This window comes from Canis aureus, chromosome 19, assembly GCF_053574225.1.
Source record: "Canis aureus isolate CA01 chromosome 19, VMU_Caureus_v.1.0, whole genome shotgun sequence".
Classification (NCBI taxonomy): Eukaryota; Metazoa; Chordata; class Mammalia; order Carnivora; family Canidae; genus Canis; species Canis aureus.
In genome coordinates, this window is record NC_135629.1 from 5,819,305 (window position 1) to 5,844,201 (window position 24,897).

Sequence of the window (24,897 nt, forward strand, 5' to 3'; positions counted from 1 at the left end):
CACCCCTGTGATGAGCATTTTGTAATGTACACAAACGTGGGCTCACTATATTGCACTTCTGAAACTAATATTGAATCTCAACTGTACTTCAATTAAAAAGGAAAAAAATACAAAATGAAACAAGCACTAAAACACACATATCAATATAGATAAATCTCAAAAAATAGTGTTAAGCAAATAAAAGCAAATTCTAGAAGGATACATTTGGTATAATACTACTTAAATAAAATTCTAAAAAACACAAGTAATATATTGCTTATGAGTACATTATGCAGAGTGCAAGTAAAAAAGCATGAAGGGAAATGCCAGATGCAAAGTTGGAGACGTGAGCTCTGGAGAGGGGTGGGGGGAGGGGGTCTGGAAGACAATGGTGATTCAGTTGTATCTAATGTATCTCTTGAGTGTGATAGATATAAGTACAGTTGACCCTTGCACAACATGTGCTGACCGCCCAAGCAGTTGAAGATCCACATGTAACTTCCGACTCTGCCAAAACTTAACTACTAATAGCCTCCTGTTGACCAGAAGCCTTACGGATAACATCAACAGTTGGTTAACACGTACTTTGTACGTATATGTGCTATACTGTGTTCTTACATTAACATAAGCTAGAGAAAAGAGGATGTTATTAAGAAAATCCCAAGAGAAAATACATTTACAGTACTTACTGTATTTATCAGAAAAAATTCACGTATAAGTGGACCCACATAGTTCAAATCCATGTTGTTCAAAGGTCACCTGTGTTCGTTTTGAATGGCTAAAACTCATCCTCACTGGTAGGCGGTTTTGTGGGGAAAAGTAAAAAATTTTATCTCCTAACCACTCACCCTCATTTGTAAAATCCATTCCCACTAGCATCTCTCCATGTCCACTGGATGTTTGTCAGGCTTCCCTTGATGGTCAGAGGTTAAACATCTGATAATATACATGTTCAGTACAAATAAATTACACAATAAAATTGCCATCCTTGGGGGAAAAATGTGGAATTTCATGAAGCCAGTAGAAATAATGTTGAAAAGCTACTCAGTTCCCACGCAGAGCCTCTGATGATGGCTCAGTGGAGCAAAACTAGTCAGCTACTGGAGACAGGAAAATTGTCTGGAGCAGTGACTTTATGGAGAAAGGATGGTTTGGGTATCAAAGGGTTAAAAAGCAAAGCAGCTAAAGCCCTTGGATGCTTTTGCAAAGGCAATATGAAGGAACTCCTGTTTTATCGCTCTTGTACAACCATTCAGGAAAAAAGAAAATCACCCCACCTCACAAAAATGACCGTCATTTTTATTGCTTTTAAGAATTAGTGTGTGTGATGGGACCCCTGGGTGGCTCAGCGGTTGAGCGTCTGCCTTTATCTCAGAGCATGATCTTGCGGGACAGGATCAAGTCTCGCATCCGGCTCCCTGCATGGAGCCTGCTTCTCCCTCTGCCTGTGTCTCTGCACCTCTCTCTCTGTGTCTCTCATGAATAAATAAATAAAATCTTAAAAAAAAAAAAAGAATTAGTGCATGTTTACAATACCAACAAATTTTTGTTGAATACAAGGTAAAAGAAAGTTATTTTGATAACTTTTTTTGAGAGTGTATGTGAGTGGGGAGAGGGGCAAAAGGAGTGGAGGAGAGAAAATCCCAAATTGATCCATGCTCAGAGCAGAGCCCAACGTGGGCTTTATGTCATGATCCTGAGATCATGACCTGAGTCCAAATCAAGAGTCGGACACTTAACCAACTGAGCCACCGTGGTGCCCCTATTTGGATAACTTTTGTTTTCTCATTCCTTTTTTGAGCCTCAATCTTAGTATGCTTTTTTCTTTTTCCTTTTATTACACTTTATTAGTTTTTAAATTTTTTCTGCTATTTTTAACCTATTCTGCTGTGATTGAGTGCTCTATTAGTTTCAGGTGTACAATATGGTGATTCAGCAATTCTGTACATTACTCAGTGCTCATCATGATAAGTGTATAGTGCACAAGTGTTCCTTTTTCTCTACATCCTCGCCAACACCTGTTGTTTCCTGTGTTGTTGATTTTAGCCATTCTAAATGGTGTTAGGTGGTATCTCATCATGATTTTGATTTGCATTTCCCTGATGATAAGTGATGTTGAGCATCTTTTCATGTATCTGTTGGCCATCTAGGTGTCTTTGGAGAAATGTCTGTTCATGTCTTCTGCTCATTTTTTAATTGGTTTGTTTTTTGAGCATTGAATTTGTTTTTCTTCTCTCATATCAAGTTCCAGTGGGTTTCCCCTCACCCCCACCCTCCCCCCCACTATTTACCATGAACTACTGGAGGTCTTTGTTTTATGGGAATTTCCTCTGTGCCCATTCTGTTTAGGGTCAGCTATGCCCTATTAACACAGGCTCTCTAACTCTGCTGTAACTATTTACACAGATGGTTACCAGCATACTTGGATTCCTGCACTTTGTGTTCTGCTTAGAGCTTAGAGATCCATTTCATTTGGAGGGGCACACTGCCTGATGGTCTGTTGCAGGAATAGGAACGTCCCACCTGGCCCAACTGCTCACCCTCACACCTTCCCATGGTGCTCTCCTACCTGAATATAGTGTCCCCTCACCTATAAGAGGAAATGGTTGTCACCATTAGCATTTCACTTCATAAGGTGTTTGAGTATTCTTGCAGGATCACAGGCTTTCACCTGTGATACAGTAACTTGCTGTGTGCCTTGTGGGTTGTGGTCAATCTAAGTGGAGGAGAATTTGCAGAGAGCTAAGCTGAACTCTGGAGAGGCTTTGATGATTTCTGCATCCTGCTGCATCAGCAGAGTATGCCAGCACACTCCCTAGGGAAGCTCTCACTTGTTGGCATGTCTGTTCCAGTCGCTCTCTTTAAACCAGCCTAGAGGGACGCTGGGGTGGCTCAGCGGCTGAGCATCTGCCTTCAGCCCAGGGTGTGATCCTGGGGTCCTGGGATGTAGTCCCACATCGGGCTCCCCGCAGGGAACCAGCTTCTCCCTCTGCCTATGTCTCTGCCTCTCTGTGTGTGTGTCTCTCATGAATGAATAAATAAAATCTTAAAAAAATAATAAAATAAACCAGCCTAGTGTGGGGTGGTGGTGGTGGTGGGTACCTAACCAACAAAGTGCAAATGAAGGAGTGATCCATTTCTTTTGGAAAGGTATTTGATCCTAGAAGGACTTGAATTAGCTCTCACAGGGCATTAAAAAGAAGATTCAAACCCTGTTGACTTATTTTGCATGACTTTTGCTTTTTTTTACAGCTCTTGCTAAATACTGTTTTCTAGATGGATTTTGTCTACACCAGGATAGTTGACCAGTTTCATCCCATCTTTACCAGTATTGGTTGTTGTTAGTTCATTTCTGCTAAGTTAGAAAGTACTGAAAGTTGTTCTGATCTCAACTTTTGGGTCACTAGCAAAGGGTATTGTTTGTGTGTGTGCATTATCCAGTATCCAGTTTTTGGTTATAGTCTTTGCCTATTTAAGAGGTGAAGTTTGCCATTTTCTTTATGAATTTGGTTGACCTGTGATAAACATTCACAGTGCCTGACATTTCCTAACAATTTCATGCTTAACCAGTGAAATGACCATGTTTGGGGGGAAGAATGAGCAAATGATTTGATGTGGTTTATGTAAGTATGATCAAGATTTTCCATTCATGATGGGGGTGCTAATTTTTTAAAGTAGTCTCCACACCCAGCATGGAGCCTAATGCAGGGCTTGAACTCATGACCCTGAGGTCAAGACCTGAGCTGAAGTCAAGAGTCAGATGCTTAAGTGGCTGAGCTACCCAGGAGCCCCACAGGTACTAAATTGGTGGTCAAATATCAAATGATTCTACATGTGACAGTGTGATTCTGCAAGGGATTGATCTGTTGAAGAAGCATCTGATTTCTGTGCCTTGGATAAGGGAATAGTTGGCCCAATGTTTATTCTTTCCACCTAGTTTTGCACATATATCTGCATTTGCCCTCACAGTAATACCATGGCCTTTTGTGCTTGTTGCTTCCTGTTACCTGCACTGGGGAGCAGGGAGTCATTTCTCTTTTAAGGGATATTGTAGTGGCGTGGGGGACGGGGTACTGTAGAAAGAAATCTTAATGATTTCCCTTAATTACTTTGAGCCTGCTCATGCATTAAAAAGTATTTTTCTTCCAAGATCTGGTTGTTTTGTAACAACCAGGGCACTTTAGAATATCTAAATAAATATCTACTCTACCACACTACTAGAATAAAAAGTCCATATTATATTTTTGGTTAAAAAAAAAATCTGTGTTCCTTTCCAGATTCCTCTATGAACACTCCAGCCATAGGAGTGAACTCACCTTACCAGCTTGTCTATGAGTCCTCTACTGGCTGTCTAAGCTTTTCCCTCTCAACTGGAAGAGATGTTAAGAAGAAAACAGGTAATAGAGGATCCCATCAAGACCTCTTAACCCATCTTTGGGGGTGGAGTTGGAGAGGGGGATAGAGGATTCCCAAGGTAGGTTGATGAGATGGTTTGACTTAGTTTTCTGATTGGAAGGATTTATGGCTCTCCCAGCTATTGGTAGAAGCTACTGACATATATGTACCACACAATTTGACACCTCTTAACCCAGTCACTCCATAATGCAGGCTCATAATTTGTTTATGTGCCCTCCCTTCGTGGGGATGTGATTCGCATTATATCATGTAAACATGTCCCTGGTTCACCTGGAACAACATCCCTATCAAACCCATATCTTGCACCCCTCAGAAACCCAAACTCATCTGCATTACTCAGAGAGAGATCTGTGTTGCTCCTACTCACACCAAGTGGGGCAACTAGTATCTGCAGAGGGGTATTTGGATACCAGACCTAACAGAATGTCCCAGTTGGGCCAGTTCATGCAGGAAGGAGAGAATAGAGGGCCCTGCTATTTCCACTGAGGAAGACACACAACAGAAAGAAAGAGGTGGTAGACGAGGCCAAACAGTATAGCAGCAATCGTGCAGCCAAAAGCTCAGAGGAGAAAGAAGTTGCTGCTGGAGAGAGCAGGGCAAGGTCTTATGGAACTTCTGATTACCTGCACCCGTGATGGCAGTTGGCAGAATGGGGTAGATGAGGGAGGGCTATATTTGCAAAGAGGTGGTGGGAGGATCAACATAAAGGAGGAATGCTCAAAGACTGTCTAATTGACTTCCACAGACACTGGAGGTAAGGCTGGAAGTTGAGACGTTTGGATTTTATTTCTGACCCTGCCCCTGGCTGGCCGTGTGATTTGCTTTCCTCCAAGCCTCATTCTCCATATCAAGCTGACCCTATATCCTTTCAGTCAGTGAACAAATGTTCAGTGAGCATTTGCTGGTTGTCATTCACTGTCCTAAATCCTGGGGTTACACATGTGGACTCTAAGACAAAGAATACCTTCCCTAATGGAGCTGATGTCTTCATCTCCCTTGCTTGGAGTAGACTCAGCTGCCCCGTGTCATTTCCACAGTTCCTTTACCTCTGTTGATATGCTTTCTCTCAGTAACCCACAGCATTGTTTCTAGCATCCCACTTTATGTGCTCCTGGTTTTATTATATCCATTCCCAAACTGGCCATAATTAAACACAATCCCTTTGAGAGAAAACAAAGTATCTTCAAGATACACAGTGATTTCATGATTTTCCCTCCTAATGACCCTGAGGATGATGCCTTCTGTTGGTCTCTTTGTCTGTCTGGCTGTTTTTTCACTCTGCTACCCCACCGAGATGTGATTTGTCATGATGTTGCATTGTTCTCACTAGATGTGTGTTCATGGTGCTGCATTTTTTATAGGTTCTTGAGATATTTGGAAATTAGTCTCACACATGCATGCTAGAATGGATGATTAACTTTCTCTAATAGTTTATATGTAACTATGTGACCCATCTTGCACAGGAATGTCCCAATTTATTTTTATTTTCCTGACATAACAATTAATGATGCTCACTTTCACTCTAAAAACTTTTCCAGTTTGGACATATTGTAGAGTTATTATGGTTATAGTCCACTTGGATATTAGGCTCTGCTATCTGTTCATACACATCTGCTATCATACCTTACCAACTGCCCCCTTTGCAGTTCTAGGGCCAGGCAGACTTGGAGCAGACAGGCTTCAGGAGTTGAGCCTACTCCCTGAGGGAACAACAGCTATTTATGGAAAGTAGGCCAACATTATAGAAGGAGAACTGAGAGAAATCTGTTAACAATGGTTCCTGGTTAGTGCAAGAGGCTGTCACCCTCAAGGACCCAAGGCACCTAGGGCCAAGCCAGACATGAATGGTCAGACTGGAAGATTTTCCAGGAGGTCAGCCAGCTGCTAGCTGGGACTCAGAGCCAAGTCTCTGGTCTTTGGTGGCAGGAGAAGCAGTGTAAGGGACCAGGAGCCACTCATAGTGGCAGATACCAGAGATGGTATCCAAGCACCAGCCAGAAACCCCAAGACTTGCTGACAGTGAGGAAGACTTTATTCTGAAGTGTTCAGGGCTCAGTTGGGGCCTAAGTAGTGGGTTTGGCTTAGAACCAATTTTCATGCATGAAGTTGAGCCTGCATATATTAAGGGAGAGCATGTGGCTTCAGTTGGGTGGGTAGCAGAGGCTTAGAAACATGTGATCCTGAATAGATGCCTCTGGAATTTCAGTCATGGAGGGCCACCTCCACAATTTCATGTCACCATTTCTTATTCCAACTAACACCTGCCACAGGGGGATAACTATGAAAATAAGTGCAATTAGCACAAAACATTGCCACCCACAGATTTTACCAGGTAGAAGAAAGAATAAGCAAAGTTGAAGATACAACAATTGAAATATTGAATCTGAAGAACAGAAAGAAAAAAAATATATTTTTAAATGAATGGAGTCTAAGGGACCTGTGGGACACCATCAAGGAGAACAACATGCACATTGTGGGAGGCTCAGAAGGAGAAAGAAAGGGACAGTGAGAATATTTGAAGAAATGTTGGCTGAACTTCCCAAACTTGGTGAAAGATGTGAGTATAAACATCGGAGAAGTTTGACAGACACCAAGTAACATGACCTCAAAGAGATCCACACCAAGATACAGTATAACCACTTTCTAAAGACAATGACAGAGAACCTGGAAAACAGCAAGAGAAAAGTAAATCATCACATCCAAGGAATTTTCAATAAGATTGTCAGCAGATTTCCCATCAGAAACTTTGGAGGCCACAAGACACTGGGCCTGTATATTCTGAGTGTTTAAAGGGAAAATAAAAACCCTGTCAGGGCAGCCAGGGTGGCTCAGCGGTTTAGCGCCACCCTCAGTCCAGGGCCCGGTCCTGGAGACCCAGGATTGAGTCCCACATCAGGCTCCCTGTATGGAGCCTGCTTCTCCCTCTATGTGTCTCTGCCTCTCTCTCTCTCTCTCTCTCTGTCTATCTCTATCTCTATCTCTATCTATCTCTATCTCTGTCTTTAGCTATCTCTATCTCTATCTCTGTATCTCTCATGAATAAAGAAATAAAATCTTAAAAAAAAAAACAAAACCCTGTCAGCTAAGAATCCTTTTTTCAGCAAAACTGTCCTTCAAAAGTGAGGGAGATATTAAAAATTCCCCAGATTGACAAAACCCAAGGGAGTTCATGACCACTAGACATACCCTTCAAGAAATGCTCAAGGGAGTTCTGCAAGGTGAAATGAAAGGACACTAGACAGTACCTTGAAGCTGTATGGAGAAATAAAGATCTCAATAAAAGTAAAGACATGAGCAATTATAAAAGCTAAGATTATTGTAACTGGTTTGTAACTGCACTTTTTGTTTCTTACAAGATTTAAAAGACTAATACATTTAAAGAAAAAATAATTAGTGTAAAATCTAGTATTACTGTAACTTTGGTTGGTAACTACAAATCTTGTTTTCTATGTAATTTAAAAGACTAATACATTTAAAAGATTGTTATTTTATGTTTTGGTGCCCATAACATATAAAGATATAATCTTATGATGACTGAAAGGGTTTGGGATGAAGCTGTAAAGGAGGAGAGTTTTTGTGTATTACTGAACTTGAGCTGGTAAAAATTCAAATTAGAGTGTTAGAACCTTAGGATGTTAAATGTAATTCCCATTGTAACCACAAAGAAAATACCTATAGAATATACAAAAAAGCAAATGAGAAAAGAATTTAAACCTTTCATGACAATCAATATAAAGAAAACAGTATTGCAGGATATGAGGGGCAAAAGTCATATGACATATAGTAAGCAAAAAGTACAATGTAGAAGTCCCTCATTGGTAATTATTTTAAATGCAAATAGACTAAATTCTCCAATCAAAAGATAGAGATCAGCAGAATGGATAAGAACACATGATCTAAAGATATGCTATCTATAAGAGATTCACTTGAGATCCAGAGACACCCATTGAAGGTGAAAGGATGGAAAAAGAAATTCTATGCAAAGAGAGCAGGGGTTACAATACAAGTATCAAACAAAATAGGCTTTAAATTTTAAAAAAGCTACAGGAGACAAAGGACACTGTGTATTAATAAAAGTTTCAATATGAGAAGATAGTGTAAATATTTAATGCACCTAATGACAGACCATAAAAATATCTGAAGCATAAAATATATAGTTCTCTGAAGCAAAAACTGACAGAATAAAGACAAGAGAGTTCTACAGTAATAGTCGGAAATTTCAGTACCCTTTTAATAATGGAAAAACAACCAGGCAGAAGAAAAGTAGGGAAATAGAGGAATTAAATAACACAATTAACCAATTAGAACACAAACAACAAGAGCAATGCACATTCTTCTCAAGTGCCATTGGACATTTTTCAGGATAGGTTATATGTTAGGCCATAGATTATCTCAATTAATTTAAAAAGATAGATATCATACAACGTATCTTTTCTGACCACAATGAGTTGAAGCTAGAAGGCAATAACAGAAGGAAAACTAGAAAAAAACAAGTTGTGGAAAGTAAATAACATATTCTTTAAAGATTTTATCTATTTTTAGAGAGAGTGCAGGGGGAAGGACAGAGGGAGAGGGAGAGAGAATTTCAAGCAGACTCTATGCTGAATACAGAGCCTGACACAGCACATAGTCTCACAACCCCAAGATCATGACCTGAGCCAAAATCAAGAGTCAGGTGTTTAATTAACTGAGCCACCCAGGTGCCCTGTAAATAACACATTCTTAAGCAACCAATAGATTAACAAAGAAATCACAAGAGAAATTAGAAAATACTTAGAGATGAATGAAAAAATGAGAGCATCATATATGATGCTACAAACCTACAGGATGCAACAGAAGTAGTACTAGGAGGAATTTACAGTCACAAATACTTAATTAAAAGATAAGAAAGATGGGCAGCCTGGGTGGCTCTGGTCTAGTGCCACCTTCAGCACAGGGCGTGATCCTGGAGACCTGGGATTTAGTCCCATGTCAGGCTCCCTGCATGGAGCATGCTTCTCATTCTGCCTGTGTCTCTGCCATTCTCCCCCCGCCACCCCCGCCCCCGTGTGTCTCTCATTAATAAATAAATAAAATCTTAAAAAAAAAGATAAGAAAGACATCAAACTTAAAAACCTAAATTTACAATTTAAAGAACTAGGAAAAGAATCTAAAACCAAAGCTAGAAAAGGAAAAAATAAAGATTAGAATAGAGAGAAATAAGAGAATTTAAAAAATAGAGAAAATCAATGAAATCAAAAGTTGATTCTTTGAAAAGAACACAATGGACAAAACTTTAGCTAGATAAACTAAGAAAAAAAGAAGACTCATAACTAAAATGAATTGAAAGTGAGTACTCTATCACTGATTCTATAAAAATAAAAAGGATTATGAGAGAGTACAATGAACAATTATACACCAAAGAATTGGATAACTTGCATGAAATGGACAGATTCCTAGAAACACAAAATCAACCAAGACTAAATCAAGAAGAAGTGGAAAATTTTGGTAGACCTATGAATACTAAGGAGATTAAATCAGTAATAAAAACTCTTCCAACAAAGAGGTGCCTGGGTGACTCAGTCAGTTGAGCATCTGACTCTTGGTTTCAGCATGGGTCATGATCTCAGGGTTCCGTGGTTGAGCCCTGCATCGATTCCCCACCTGGCAGGAGTCTGCTTGTCTCGCTCTCTGTCCCTCCTGGCACTCACACACACACATGCACACTCTCTCTCAAATAAATAAGTAAATCTTAAAAAAAAATTTCTCAACTATAAAAAGCCCTAGATTTGATGGCTTCAGTGGTGAATTTTACCAAACATTTAAAGAACTAATTACAATCATTCTCAAGCTTTCCCCAAAAAAGAAGAGAGAACACTTCCCATCTCATTCTGTGAGGCCAGCTTTACTCTGATATCAGAACCAGACAAAGACATTACAATAAAAGAAAACTGCAGACAATATTCTTTATGAACACTGATGCAAAAATCTTCAACAAAATATTAGCGACACAACTCAGCAGCGCATTAGGGATTTAACACCATGACACCAAGCAGGTTCTTGGAATGCAAGGGTGGTTCAACACACAAAACTCAATCACAGAATGAAGGGGGAAAAAAAACATACAATCATCTCAAGTGACGCAGAAAAAGTATTTGGCAATCAACACTCTTTCATGATAAAAAAAAAAAAACACTCTGCGACTAGGAATAGAAGTAAACTACCTTCACATGGTCATATATGAAAAACATAAAGCGAACATCATAATAGTGAAAGACTGAAAGCTTTTCTTCTAAGATCAGGAATAAGGCAAAGATGCCCACTTACACCCCTTCTATTCAACATAGAACCGGAAGTTCTAGCCATAGCAAGATTGACAAGAAAAGGAATAAAAGACATTCAGATTAGAAAGGAAGAATTAAAATTATCTGTTTGCAGATAATATGATCTTATATACAGAAAGCCATAAATATTGCACCCAATAGAATAAATGAATTTATCAAAGTAGCAGGATACAACAATACATGGATCAGTTCATTTTCATATACAAACAACACTCTGGAAAGGAAATTACAAAAACATTCCATTTACAATAGCAGAAAAAAAGAGCAAAATACTCTAGGAATTAACCAAGGAAATGAAAGACTTGTACAATGAAAGCTACAAATCATTACTGAAAGTAATTAAAGAAAAAAACAAACAAATGGAAGTATATCCTATGTTTATGAGTTGGAAGAGTTAAAATTGTTAAAATGTTAATGCTATCCAGAAGGATTTACAGATTCAAAGCAGTCCCTATCAAAATCCTAATGATATTTTTTTGCAGAAATAGGAAAACTCCTCTTAAAATTCATGTGGAGTCTCAGTGCCCCCAAAGAACTAAAACAATCTTGAAAAAGAACAAAATTGCAGGACTCACATTTCCTTATTTCATAACTTACTACAAAGATACAGCAACCAAAACAGTGTGTTACTGGCATATAAAGATAGACATATAGACCAACAGATTAGAATAGAGACCCCCAAGAATAATCTTTATATATATGGTCAAATGACTTTATTTTTTATTGGTGTTCAATTTGCCAACATACAGAATAACACCCAGTGCTCATCCCCTCAAGTGCCCCCCTCAGTGCCCGTCACCCATTCACCCCACCCCCCGCCCTCCTCCCCTTCCACTACCCCTAGTTTGTTTCCAGAGTTAGGAGTCTCTATGTTCTGTCTCCCTTTCTGATATTTCCCACACATTTCTTCTCCCTTCCCTTATATTCCCTTTCACTATTATTTATATTGGTCAAATGACTTTTGACAAGAATGCTAACACCATTCAATGGGACATTCAGTCTTTTCAATGACTAGCATAGGAAAACTGGATTTCCACATGCAAATGAATGAAATTGGATCCTTATCTAATAATACATATAAAAATTAACTCAAATGGGTCAAGGAACTAAATACAAGACCTACAACAATAAAATTCTTAGAAGAAAACATGGGCATAGGCTTCATGACACTGGATTTGGCAATGATTTCTTGGATATGGTACAGCAACAAAAAAAATGAACAAATTGGACTTTGTGAAAATTTTTAAATTTTGTACATCAACAGATACTATCCATAGAGTAAAAAGGCAGAATTAGAGGAAGTATTTGCAAATAATATATCTATAATTATAATTCAAACCAAATAGAGAACTTCTAAAAACAACAGCAAAGAGAAACAACCTGACTCAAAAATGGGCACAGGATTTGAATGGACTTTTTTCTAAGGGAGATATACAGACGGTAAACAAGCATGTGAAAAAATGTTCATCATCACTCATTAGGGAAATGCAAATCAAAAACTACAATGAGATATTCCCTCATCCCCAGTAGGATGTCTGCTATATAAAAACAACAACAACAAACAAAACACCAGAAAACAAGAGTTGGAGAGAATATAGAGATACTGGAATGCTTATACACTGCTGGTGGGAATGCAAAATGGTGTGGCTGGAATGGAAAACTGTGGCTTTTCCTCAAAAAAGTAAAAATGGAATTACCATATAATCCAGTAATTCCACTTCTGGGTATATACTCAAAAGAATTGAAAGCAGGATCTCAGTGAGATATGTGCACACCCATGTTCGTAGCAGCATTACTCACAATAGCTGAAACATGGAAGCAACCCAAGTGTCTGTCAGTGGATAAATGGGTAAAGAAAATGTGGCCTATCCACACAGTGGAATATTGCTCAGCCTTAAAAAGGAAGGAAGTTTTGACACATGATATAATGCAGAGGAACATTGAAGACATTATGCTAAGTGAAATAAGCCAGGCACAAAAAGACAGATACTATATGACTCTACTTATATGAGATACTTAGAGTAGTTGGACTCATAAAGACAGAAAGTAGAGTGGTAGTTGCCAGAGGCTGAGGGAGTGGAATGGGAGTTATTGTTTAATGAGTAAGAGTTTTAATTTTACAAGATGAAAAAGGGTTTATAGAGATAGATGGTGGTGACAGTTGCACAAAAGTATGAATGTATTTAATACCACAGAACTGTCTGTAGTAAAAATGGTTAGGATGATAAATTTTTGTGATGTGTAGTTTACCGCAATGTATAAGAAAACATTTCAATCCAAATCTCAGTCAAAATACATCAGAGAAGTGTTATAGCTGATTGAGTTGGAACTGAGACTTTTTTTTTTTTTTTGGTGGGGGATGAGTGGGCAGAGGGAAAGAAGCAGGCTCCCCACTGACCCAGAGCCCAACACGGGGCTCCATGCGGGGCTTGATCTCACAACGCTGAGATCATGACCTCAGCCAAAATCAAGAGTTGGATGCTCAACTGATTGCACCACCTAAGCACCCTGGGAGAGAGCATTAAGCAGACTCTACACACAGCACGGAGCTTGATGTGGGGCTCGATCTCACTACCCTGAGATCACGACCAGAGCTGAAATCAAGAGTTGAATGCTTAACCAACTGAGCCACTCAGGTGCCCCAGAGACTTTCTGTTCTTTAATCAGAAGTGCCAGAAGGGAACCACTTCAGCATCCATGGCAGTCACGTGCACAGGTTCCTGAGTTCATCACTCTGCACATGTCTGTTCCTAATGCATGTTTAATTGACTTGCAGAGCGAGAGCCAGGGATTCCTGTCCCTAGGAAGCATGAATGATGCCCCCAATTATTTTGACCCTCAGGAGATGCTGCTCTCCTGCTCTCCCTGCTGCCTCACCCCCATGTGAACATGACATCTTAAGAAATTCTCTAACCTCCCCCGCTAAGCTCTTCCTCTCCAACCACAGGTAAATCAAAAATCTTAGAAGACATAACCATAGCACCCTTACAACGAGGAGCTGGAATCTCTGCCTCTAACAGTATGGAGTGCAACGACCCCTGCCCTGAGGCCCGGGAGAAGCTGCAGGAGATGTGTCGCCATATGTGAGCGCCTCAGTGGCTGGGGGTGGATGTGAGAGTTGGGTATGGCCACCAGCCACCTGTGTGCATGAAGGGGGGAATTCACAGAAGTGTCTGAGCGGTGCCAGGAAGTGCCAGCTACACAGTGCCCCCAACAACAGTGACAGGGGTGATGGCCGTCCCTCACACACACTCCCATCCCCAATCTCTCCCCACTCAGTCCTTTTCAGTCCTCACTACAACCTGATGAGGAAGACGGGGTATGCCCATTTTGCGGATGAGGAAACTGAGGCAGCCCGAGCAGACGGGTAAGCCATTACCAGAGGTCCCATAGTTTTGTGGACCTGACCCAAGGGCGTTGATCTTTGCCTCCTCACCCTGTACAGGGCTCCTTACACTTTTTAGGCTTTGTGCCCTGAAAGTTTATTTCTTAACATAATTTGTCGGATGTTTTCCTGTAACAGCAGCAAAAGTCCTTTCGGGACAAACAAAAAACACTAACATGGGTGATGATAGCTAATGATTCTGGGTCTCACAAGTTCTAGTAAGATAGTCTATATTTCTCCAAAGGCTCAGACCATGGGCCATTAAGGATTTAAAACCTAGCCCCATCTAAGGGATATGTCTTTTCTCCCATGGGCCATTACTGCAGCTACAGAACGTGGGAGGAAGGAAGCCACCCAGCTTGCCCCTTACTGTAATATTCTGGAAGGAAGTTCTTTCCTTGTAACCTCAGGAGTGGGGATTGAGCAGAGCCTCCACCTCCCCCTACTGGGTCCCCCTTCTGTACTCAGTCCCACCGCATGGGTCCTCACCCCACTGCTAAAGGTGGAAGTCAGGCAAGGACTGGTTTCAGAGGGGCAACAGGACCTTCCCAGTTCTTCCTAAAATTCTTGCCTTTAATGACAAGGGAAAATGGGGATGGGCACAGGTACTTTGAGGACAGGAAATTGGAATGAGAGTCTTGGGAACTGGACAGGGGCTGTAGAGAAAGTGTCCCTGGTGAGTAGGAGCCAAGTGGCTAGAAGATATGTTGGTCTCCTTCCCTGCAGAGAAGCTGAAAGGGCCTCGTGGAAAGGGAGGAATTTCTCCTACCCCATGATCTTTCGCAACTACAGGGCAAAGGTGCCCTCTCATCTAATGTCAGCCCCGAAAGGGGACGCTCAGACCCTGAGCTCCTACCACTCTCACCTTCCGGGTGCTCAGACATCCACTCCCACCCCTCACCAGCCTCCTGTCTACCACCATCCTCACTTCAGCCGACATTCTCAGGACTGGAAGGTATCCAAGAAAGTCATCAAGTTGCATTACACCTTCTATGATGGGTCCTCCTTTGTGTAGTATCCTTTTATTTGATGCTGCCCCTTTTCCCCAGCAACTCAGCCCCAGAAAAGTCCCAGGCTTGAATATACCTGGGTATTTAGTTTGGCTTTTCAACTGACCAGAGAAGCCTGGTGACAGGTTCTCCAGGATATTAAGCATTTTTCAGGTCAGAGAAGGCTCCCTTTAGGGAATGTCTGGGTGGGAAGCAATGCATCAGGAAGTTGCCTTGGACCCCTGTGTTCCTTGCAGGGGTCCTGTCACCTACTCCCCAATAGGCAGTGGGGCTGGACAAGATGCCCAGTCCATTTGATGGCAAGGCTCTGAGACCAGAGAAGGCAAAGCACTTATTCCAGATTCTGCAGTCTGAGCCAGATGAGACATCAAAGAGAGGAGCCACTAAGCCAGACATCCCTTCATTAGGAATGGATGGTGTCACTCACTTCAGGGTCACAAAAGGAATTTGGTGGCAGAGCCAGGCCTGGGTTCAGGGCCACTTCACCTCTATTTAGAACCCTCCTTCTGGCACAATTGTCATGCCTTCCAGAATTGTTTCCTGCAGCAGAGAGCAGGAGATGGGGATGGAAAGGGGCCTTGTTTAATAATAAAACCAGTGGGTACTCAGTGTCCCGTGCTTTAAGAGGAGAGGGAGCTCTCTGAACTATCCCACAGGCTGCCCAGCCAGGCCTGCCCAGCAATAGCCCCCCTCACTTCATTTGGTCTCCTCTCTAACTGAACTGGGAATTCAGAATTTAAGCATCCTGTCAAAGGAGTCCTATTGTTTCTCTGACTGTAAATGAATCCATTCATCACACTCCGCTCAGCCCTGCTCCCTTCCAGGAGAGCTGCTGCTTGCTGTGGGTCATGGGCCCTCCCTTCCCCCTTTCCTGAAATGAAGAAATGATTCTTCATTTCCTTGAGTAAGATCATCTCCCTGAGCTTGGGAAGCTGTGTCTGTGAATTCTGTTACCAGCACGACCAGAGGGGGTGGGCTAGAGCACAGCCTTCATTCTTTCCCCTGTCCCAGAATCCTGAGGTCCTCCTGGGTGGGACCACCCCAAACCCACAGGCACTGCTCCTGGCATGCTTGACTCATCAAGACATTTTCTGGGCTCAGCAGTTAATTCTAGTCTCATGGAGATTGCTGCGCAAAGCTCTCAGGTAGAAATGGTCCATCTGCCCCTGAGGTGCCAGATAGCTCCCAGCCCTGATTGGTTTCCTTTGTCCGCAGTAGACCCCAGAACCATCCCCAGTATTCATTTCATTTGGGTTTTATTTCTTTCGTTGTCAGCATCTCCTGGATGTCTTCCCTCAACTGCTGATTCTCCCATCAAACTTCCCTCGAGGCCTTTTTCCCTGTGCACAAATAAACTCACATTAAAAATAAACCTTAGCACTGTTCCCTTAGGAATTGGTGGAGCACTCAGAAATACTCTGTGAGGTACACATTTTTTTTTAATACGGAAAAATGTACATCACATAAAATTTCTCATTTTAACCATTTTAAAGTGTATTACAATGGCAGTAAGTACATTCACAGTGCTGTGCAGCCATCTCCACAATCTAGTTCCAGGGCTTTTTCAACACCCTGAAAGGAAATCCCATGTCTGTAAGCAGATGCTCCCTATTTCCTCTCCCCTACAGTCCCTGGCAACCACTAACATGCTGTTTGCCTCTGCATTTGCCTGCCCCAGATAGTTCATATAAATGGGATCATGCAGTATGTGGCCTTTTGTATCTTACTTCTTTGACTCACCATAATGCTTTCAAAGCTCAACCATGTAATATACATCAGTACCTCCTGTTTTTACTGGAGTGAAACTCACATAATATAAAATAAATCTTTTTAATATATATAATTTAGTGGCAGTTAGTGCTATTTAGTGTCATGCTACCATCACTTCTATCAAGTTCCACAAACTTTTCATCACCCCAAAAGAAAACCCTATGCCCATTCAGCAGTCACTTTCTCTTTTCCCCTAGCCCAGCCTTGGCAACCACCAATCTGTTTTTCATCTTTTTTGATTTGCCTATTCTGGACATCTCATATAAATGGAACCCTGTAATATGTGGCCTTTTGTGTTTGGCTTTTTTCACATTGGATGTTTTCAAGGGTCATAACATGTTTAGCACATCTCAGAATTTCCTTTGTGTGGCTGAATAATAATTTATTATATGGATATTCCAGTTTTTTTCCTAATCCATTCATTTGCTTATGGACATTAGGTTTTCTCCACTATTTGGCAATTGTGAACAATACTGCTATGACCATTCTTATAGAAGTTTTTGTTTGCATACCTGTTTTCAATTCTTTGGGGTCTATGCCAAAAGTGGAATTACCAGGTCATATGGTAATTCTATGTTTAACTTACAGAAGGACTTTCAAAATGTTTTCTGCAGTGGCTATACCATTTTATAGTCCCACCTATATAATATGTGAGACTTCTAAGTTCTCCACATTCTTGAACTACACTTGATATTTTCCAGTTTTTAAATTCTAGCCATTCTAGGACTATAAAGTAATATCTCATTGTGGCTTTGAATGGCATTTTCCTAATAACTAATGATTTCAAGCATCTTCATGTGCCTTCTTAGTATATCTTCTTTATAGAAATGTGTCTTTGCCCATTTTTTGATTGTCCATTACTTATTGAGTTGCCAGAGTTGTTTGTATATTATAGATACTAGATCCTTATCAGATATATGATTTGCAAATTTTTTTCCTATCCTGCAGGTGGGGTGTTTTTTCATTCTCTTGATAGTATCCTTTGATATATGGAAGTTTTAAATTTTTATGAAGTCTAATTTTTCTTTTTTTTTCCTTGTAATTTGGGTTTCATACCTAAGAAACTATCTTGTACCTATATTGCCTTCTAAGAGTTTTATAGTTATAGCTCTTATATTTAGGTCTTTGATCCATTTTCAGTTGATTTTTGCATATGGTGTGAGATCAGGATCCAACTGCATTATTTCTCATGTGATACCCAGTTGTTCCACCTCTATTTCTTGAGACTATTCTTTCACCATTGAATGGTCTTGGCACCCTTGTTAAAGTTAACCATTGATATATGAGTTTATTTTTGGACTTGTAATTCTATTCCATTGAATTGTATGTCTTTTGTTATGCCAGTGCCACAGTGTTTTGATTTTTGTAGTAAAGTGTTGAAATTGGAAAGTTTGACTCTTTCAACTTTGTTCTTTTCTCAAGATTACTTGGTTATTTGGGGTCCCATGCAAATCTGTATGATTTTTAAAATAAAATATTCTGTTTTTGCAAAAAAAAAGACTGATGAAATTTTGATATGGACTGCACTGAATATATAGATCACTGTGGGGCATTTTGCCATAAACAAGATTAAGTCTTCCAATCCATGAATACCAGCAACAAATGACCTGAAATGCTGTATGAGCAGCAACAACAATTTTTTAAAAAGCAATAAACAAAAGGAAATGATGTCATCTAATAGCATCAAAAAGCATCAAATAGCATCAAAAGAATAGCATCAACCAGAATAGCATCAAAAAGAATAAAATACTTTGGGATAAATTTTACCAAGGAGGTGTCAGACTTGTACACTAAAACCTACAAAATATTGTTGAGATAAATTAAAGAAGACTGAGATAAATGGAAAGACATCCCATGTTCATGAGGTACAACTAATTTCTGGGTGTCAATCTTGTATCCTGCAATTTCCCTCTGCATGTTTCTAGGAATTTGTTTTTTCAACTAGACTATCTCACTTGTAGGTATACAATTGTTCATATACTTCTCTTATGATATTTTAAAAAATTTCTGTAAAATCAGTAGTAATGTCTCCATTTTTTTATTTTAGGAATTTGAATTTTCCTTTATTTCTAAGTCAGTCTGAGTTTTCTCAATTTTGTCGATCTTTTCAAAGAACTAACTTTTGGGTTTGGTGCTTTCTATTGTTTTTCTGTTCTCCATTCTATTTTTCTCTCTTCTGATCTTTATTATTTCCTCCCTTCTGCTAGCTTTAACTTTAATTTGCTCTTCTTTTTCTAGTTCCTAAGGTGGAAATTATGGTTATGGATTTGAGATCTTTCTTCTCTTTTAATGTGGATACTTATAACTATAAATTTCTTCCTGTGATGGTTTCACTTTATCCCATAGGTTGTTGTTGTTGTTGTTGTTATTGTTGTTGGCATATTACTCCTTGGTTAGAAATTGTAAGTGAGAAATTATTTTAACACCTGAAGATAAAACTACAACAGAAGATTCCATAGGTTCTAGATTTTGAGACATTCTGGGAAGTTTTCTCTAAAGTATATCCTTTCCATAGCATGGCAACATCATTCTCCTTTAAAAAGTTACTGGACACTTAGCTAATAAAAGAGCTGGACAGTTAAAAAAATAAAATAAAATAAAAAGTTACTGGACAAAAAAATAAAATAAAAAATAAAAATAAAAAATAAAAAGTTATTGGACAGACATCATTTCCACCATCACCTATATAAACAATTTGTGTATAATTCATAAATTTTAACTGTTGTAACTGAATCTACAAATTCTACCAAAACTACAGTTTTGCAGATTCTCTGGATATCTATTGCAAGAGTGAGCGTGATAATTTTTCAGTGAGATGATCATTGCTATCAAAAGCTGCTGGATTTGTAAACACTTTATCAAACACATCATGAAAACTGGTAGCTTCTAAAACCTAATCTATGAAGACTGAATTTGAATCTGAAATAATGATGCAGTCAAATTTATCTTTGTTCTTTCTTTTTTTTTTTTAAGATTTTATTTATTCATGAGAGACAGAGAGGGAGAGAGGCTCAGAGACACAGGCAGAGGGAGAAGCAGGCTCCATGCAGGATCACGCCCTGGGCTGAAGGCAGTGCCAAACCGCTGGGCCACCCGGGCTGCCCTATCCTTGGTTCTTTCTTATAAAGTTCAAAAGTTCCACCAACCCTAGAGTGAAATGTATTGATGTCATTGCTCTATTAGTTTCATCTTCTCTTACATCTCCCTTTCCCATATTCTTAAAGATTCTGCCCATAAATTCTGCCCCAAATCCTTTTTTATAAGAATTTTGTAGCAGCTTTTTCTCTGGAGTGCACTGTACAATCCAGGTGTCACTGTTGTCATGTATGATTGTATTTTCAAAGTCAAAAATAAACAAAATTTTCATGGTTCCAAAAGCAAACTTGAGTTACCAGTATATTGTGTTCCTGTGGGGATGATTCTTTGAGCACTCGGAATTAAACTGACTTAGTATTTCCAAGTCAATTAGTTATACTTCAGAAGAGAGCTTATGTTAAACAGTCATGACAATCTTCAGTTTTAAACATCAGCTAGTTTGTAACCAACATTATTCCTACTCTATATACAGGGAACAAAGTTTTCCAGTTTGGAGCAAAGAAATGGAGACTTTCTAACTCCAGCATTACTATGGTGGAACACCTGATAGAAAACCAGCTGGGTCCACCTTGAATGTAGGTGCAATCACCTAGTTGGGGGTCATCCCCTGTGAGAAGCATGAAAGCATGGATGAAAACGGGAGCACCAACCTGGGCCAGATCCCCAGGGCTCTTCACTGACCCAGGTCAGATGTCAGCAGCCATCCTGGCTTCTGTGGCTGCTCCCTTGGACTCTGCCCTCTGACCTCATTCCCATGCCTTATCCCATAAGTTCTGATATGTTGTGTTTTTGTTTTCACACCTTCAACTTTTTCTAATATCCCTTGTGATTTCTTCTCTATCCATTGGTTGTTTAAAGGTGTATTGTTTAATTTGCACCTATCTGAGAATTTTCCAAATTTCCTTCTGCCATTCATTTCTAGTTTTATCCTGTTGTCAGAGAAGATATTCTCTAAGATTCCAGTCTTTTAATATTTATTGAGACTTGTTTTGTGACCTAACATATCTTTACCAGAGAATGGTCTTGTGCACTCAAAAAGAATGTGTATTCTGCTATTGTTGAGTGGAGTGTTCTGTTAGGTCTAGTTAGTTTATAGTGTTGTTCAAATTCTCTCCTTTCTTTATTGATATTCTGTGTAGTTATTCTCGCCATGATTAAATGTAAGGTAATGAAGTCTCCCAACTTTTATTGTAGAACTGTTTCTTTTTTTATTCCTGTAAGTTTTTGCTTTATATGTTTTGGGTCTCTGTTGTTAGGTGTGTATATGTCTATAATTGTCATATCTTCTTGAGGTATCAGCCTTTCTCCCAATATATAATGTTCTTTTTTGTATCTTGTAAAAATTTTAAAAGTCTATTGTCTCTGATATCAATATAACCACCTCTGCTGTCTTTTGGTTACTATTTACATGGAATATCTTTTTCCATCATTTGACTTTCAACCTAGTTGTGTATTTAGATCTAAAGATCCAAAGGAAGCCTCTTGTAGACAACATATAGTTGGATCTTTTCTTTTTGTTTTTTTAAATCCCTTCTGTCAATCTCTACCCTTTTGTTGAATTTAGTCCATTTTCATTTAATGTAATTCCTGATATGGAAGGACTTGATTTTGTCATTTTACTATCCATTTTTTAAAAGATTTTATTTATTTATTCATGAGAGACACACACACACACAGAAAGAGAGAGAGAGAGAGAGAGGCAGAGACACAGGCAGAGGGAGAAGCAGGCTCCATGCAAGGGTCTCCAGGATCACACCCTGGGCTGCAGGCAGCACTAAACCGCTGCACCACCAGGGCTGCCCTACTATCCATTTTCTATACATCATATCTTTTTTTGTTCTTCAGTTCCTCTATTATTACCTTCTTTTGTGTTGAATTGACTTTTTTTGTAGCATGCCATTTTTATTCCCTTCTCATTTTCTTTATCCCTATTTTTAGTCATTTTTTTAGTGGTTATCCTGATATAATAGATTGAATAGTGTCTTTTCAAAATTTATGTTCATGTAGGACTTCAGAATATGATCATATTTGGAAGTGGGGTCATTGCAGATATAATTAAATTAAAATAAGGTCACATTAGCTTAGGGTTGGGCCCAATCCAATGAAGAGAAAACAGACACATACAAAGTAGGAAGAAGGCCATGTGATGACTGAGGCAGAGGTTAGAATGGTACATCTATAAACCAAGCAATGCCGAAGATTCTTGACAACCACCAGAAACTAGGGAGAGGCAAGGAAAGATTCTTTTCTAGAAATTCTTCTGTCTGGGGTACTACTTAAATTCCTGCAGTAGCTACCCAAACTGTGTTCCTTCAAGCTGGGACCAGTGTTTCTTGGGGTCACCTTAGTAGGAAATGAGCAGAGAGATGTTGCCTCTACTCATAGATTGATCATAATGGGAGGCAGCCTGACAACATTAGAAATATGCTTCAGAGTTCAGGTCCTGGTTCTGCCACTTCCTTGTGGTGTCATGTGAGGAAGATAATTTCTCTGCACCTTGGATTCCTCATCTGTAGGATGGGCAACTTGTCCTGGTTTGCCTGAGACTTTCCTGGATTTAGCACTAAAAGTCCCACAGCCCAGAAAACCCTACTCATTTGTGAGGTGGAGATAATACTACCTACCACAGGGTGGTTGTGAGAAATAGAAGATACAGGAAGGCACCCGAGACATGGTTATGTTCCAAAGTGCAAGAAGGGTCTTTGAAGACTAGGAATGATGCACCAAATAGCTATCATTTTGACATGTAGACTTACTTTCCATGGAGCACCTGAAAGCAGAACCTGGAGAGTTTTCTATTAGTTCTCCTTGACCATTTTTGCCAGCTATCCCTCTGGAAACATCGCCATGTGTCAGATCCCCACGTGCTGCAGAGGGAGAACCATCACCTACCTCTTTAATGACACACCCAACTTCTTTCTGGCTCTGTTCAATGCTGAAGGACAGGGCTATGTTTGCTACAACCTGAAGGCCCGGTGAGTGGCTTGGGGGAATCCTGGCCCCATGGAAGTGTTTCTGATGGTGACAAAGGGAGGTACTGAGGTAGTAGTCCATGGGAAAAGGAGAGTCCACCAGTGTCCAGAGGTCTAGGAAGACAGTGAGGCAGGGCTAAAGTAGGGCCTACAGGGATGTAGGCATTTTGAGGGCTGACCTTCGCTTGCTAGATGTATGTCACAGAAAAAGAGAAGGGCAAATCCCCCCATCCCACTCCATTTGTACCCCCAGAGCACTAAGATCTGGATTGTTGTCGGGATTCATGGAAAAATTACTTAGTGGATAAGAGTGTTTTATACCAGCAGTAAGTGAAGGAGAGGCTATGAGTACCACTTTGTGGGGGCTTTTAAGAGAGGCACATATTCTTGTCAGCCAAAAGTCAGTTTCATAAGGAACTTATGAAACTTATCAGTTTTCAGAGGGAATAACTTACTCTTGTGTTATAGATGTTCCCATTCCCATTTTGGCACCTGAGATCTTGTATGTGCAGGCTTTTGGGCATACACTCCATTTCTTCCCTCTTGGGTTTGACCTGAGCCTCCATTATCTCTGTCAAACATGCCCTTTCTGACTGACATTCCTGTAGCATCAACAGATGAAGAGGCCTCAGACCATATAGGCAGAGGAAGTGAGGCTGCCCGCTGGACTTCATGGTTCCTCTAACCTATGACAGAGTCTCAGAACCCTGCCTGCCTGTTGTCTGTAGTGAGGAGGACTTCCTTCGGGGGCCTGGCATCAACTTCTGACCTTTGTATCTCTCCTAGTTGCCCCTACGTCTTGGTCTTGGATGAGGAAGGTGGGACTGCCAATGACTCCAAGGGCTACGTAGTCCACAAATGGAGCTGGACTTCCAAGACGGAGACTTTGCTCTCCCTGGAGTATAAGGTGGGCATGGACAGCATAGGTGGGGTGGCCTCAGCAGCTTTCCTCGGGCTGCCCAGCAGTAAGAGTCAAGAGGGCTACCTGTAAGACAACTGCCTTGCCCTTGGGAGCTGTATAGTCTCATTCAGAGTGAGTGGTGGTTGGGAGCTGACTGAAGTAAACTTTTCACCAGCCTACAGCAACTGTTGGGTGTCGTACTGACCTTTCCTAGTAATGTATGCCCTATTTTATTTTTATTGTTAATATTACTACATTTTAATGGTTAAAATGCCTTTCATTTTATGAAGGAACTATTATAGTAGTTGATAGCTTTATTTTTAATGTCTATACATGGCAATAAGAAAAGTTAGCAATTCTATGTTGGTCTTCCCAGTTTGTTTTTATAACTTTACTATGTCATGAAATAAAAAACCTGCACATCACAGGTAGCTGACAAACTCTTTTTTATTATTCATTTGATTGTTCAGTCACTCATTAAAGATTTATTAAGTAATAAATTAGTGTGGAATTACTAAAATTAAATAATGGTGATAAATTTAATTTATTAATAAAGTAGCTAAATGTGTTTGTTATTTAATTTAAGGCAGAGTTTCTCATTCTTGGCAGAAATGAAATTTTGGATAGATAATTCTTTGGATAATAACTATGCATTGTAGGATACTTGGCAACATCGCATCAGATGCCAGTGGTATCCTCTCCCCAAGTGTGACAACCAAAAATATCCCCAAACATTGTCAGATGTCCCTGGGGGGAATAGTTGCTCTTGACTGAGAATCACTGATCTAGGGGGTAGAAAAATAAATAAAGCCCCTCAAGGAATCCCAAAGTCCAGGAGAGTAATAAGGACACAAGATACAGAAGAATAAGAGCAATGAGAGAGGGACAAGCCCATATGGTTGGGATTCAGAGAAAGATCACAGAACACAGAATCTACTCAAGGTGTCCTGCTATTAAGAGCCTAAGGGTAAGGGTTATGGATGCTTTTGGAGTGTGTGGCAGGTACCTTACCCCTAATTGTCTGTCTCTTGCTATTCCTGTTCTT

At 40.1% G+C, this 24,897-nt stretch overlaps 1 protein-coding gene across 8 annotated transcripts in view; it reads left to right on the forward strand.

Moving 5' to 3' along the window:
• Positions 1 to 24,897, forward strand: part of C19H3orf20 (chromosome 19 C3orf20 homolog) — a 78,103-nt gene that overhangs the window by 12,740 nt on the left and 40,466 nt on the right. For 4 of the 8 annotated variants that reach the window (XM_077857705.1, XM_077857704.1, XM_077857707.1 and 1 more), the window contains exons 5-10: positions 4,257 to 4,376; positions 5,141 to 5,149; positions 13,666 to 13,801; positions 14,830 to 15,117; positions 22,805 to 22,954; positions 23,738 to 23,858. In XM_077857705.1, the coding sequence (XP_077713831.1) occupies positions 4,257 to 4,376; positions 5,141 to 5,149; positions 13,666 to 13,801; positions 14,830 to 15,117; positions 22,805 to 22,954; positions 23,738 to 23,858 (824 nt within the window). The remainder of the gene's footprint in view (positions 1 to 4,256; positions 4,377 to 5,140; positions 5,150 to 13,665; positions 13,802 to 14,829; positions 15,118 to 22,804; positions 22,955 to 23,737; positions 23,859 to 24,897) is intronic. The other 4 variants (XM_077857710.1, XM_077857711.1, XM_077857708.1 and 1 more) reach the window with 3 other exon arrangements.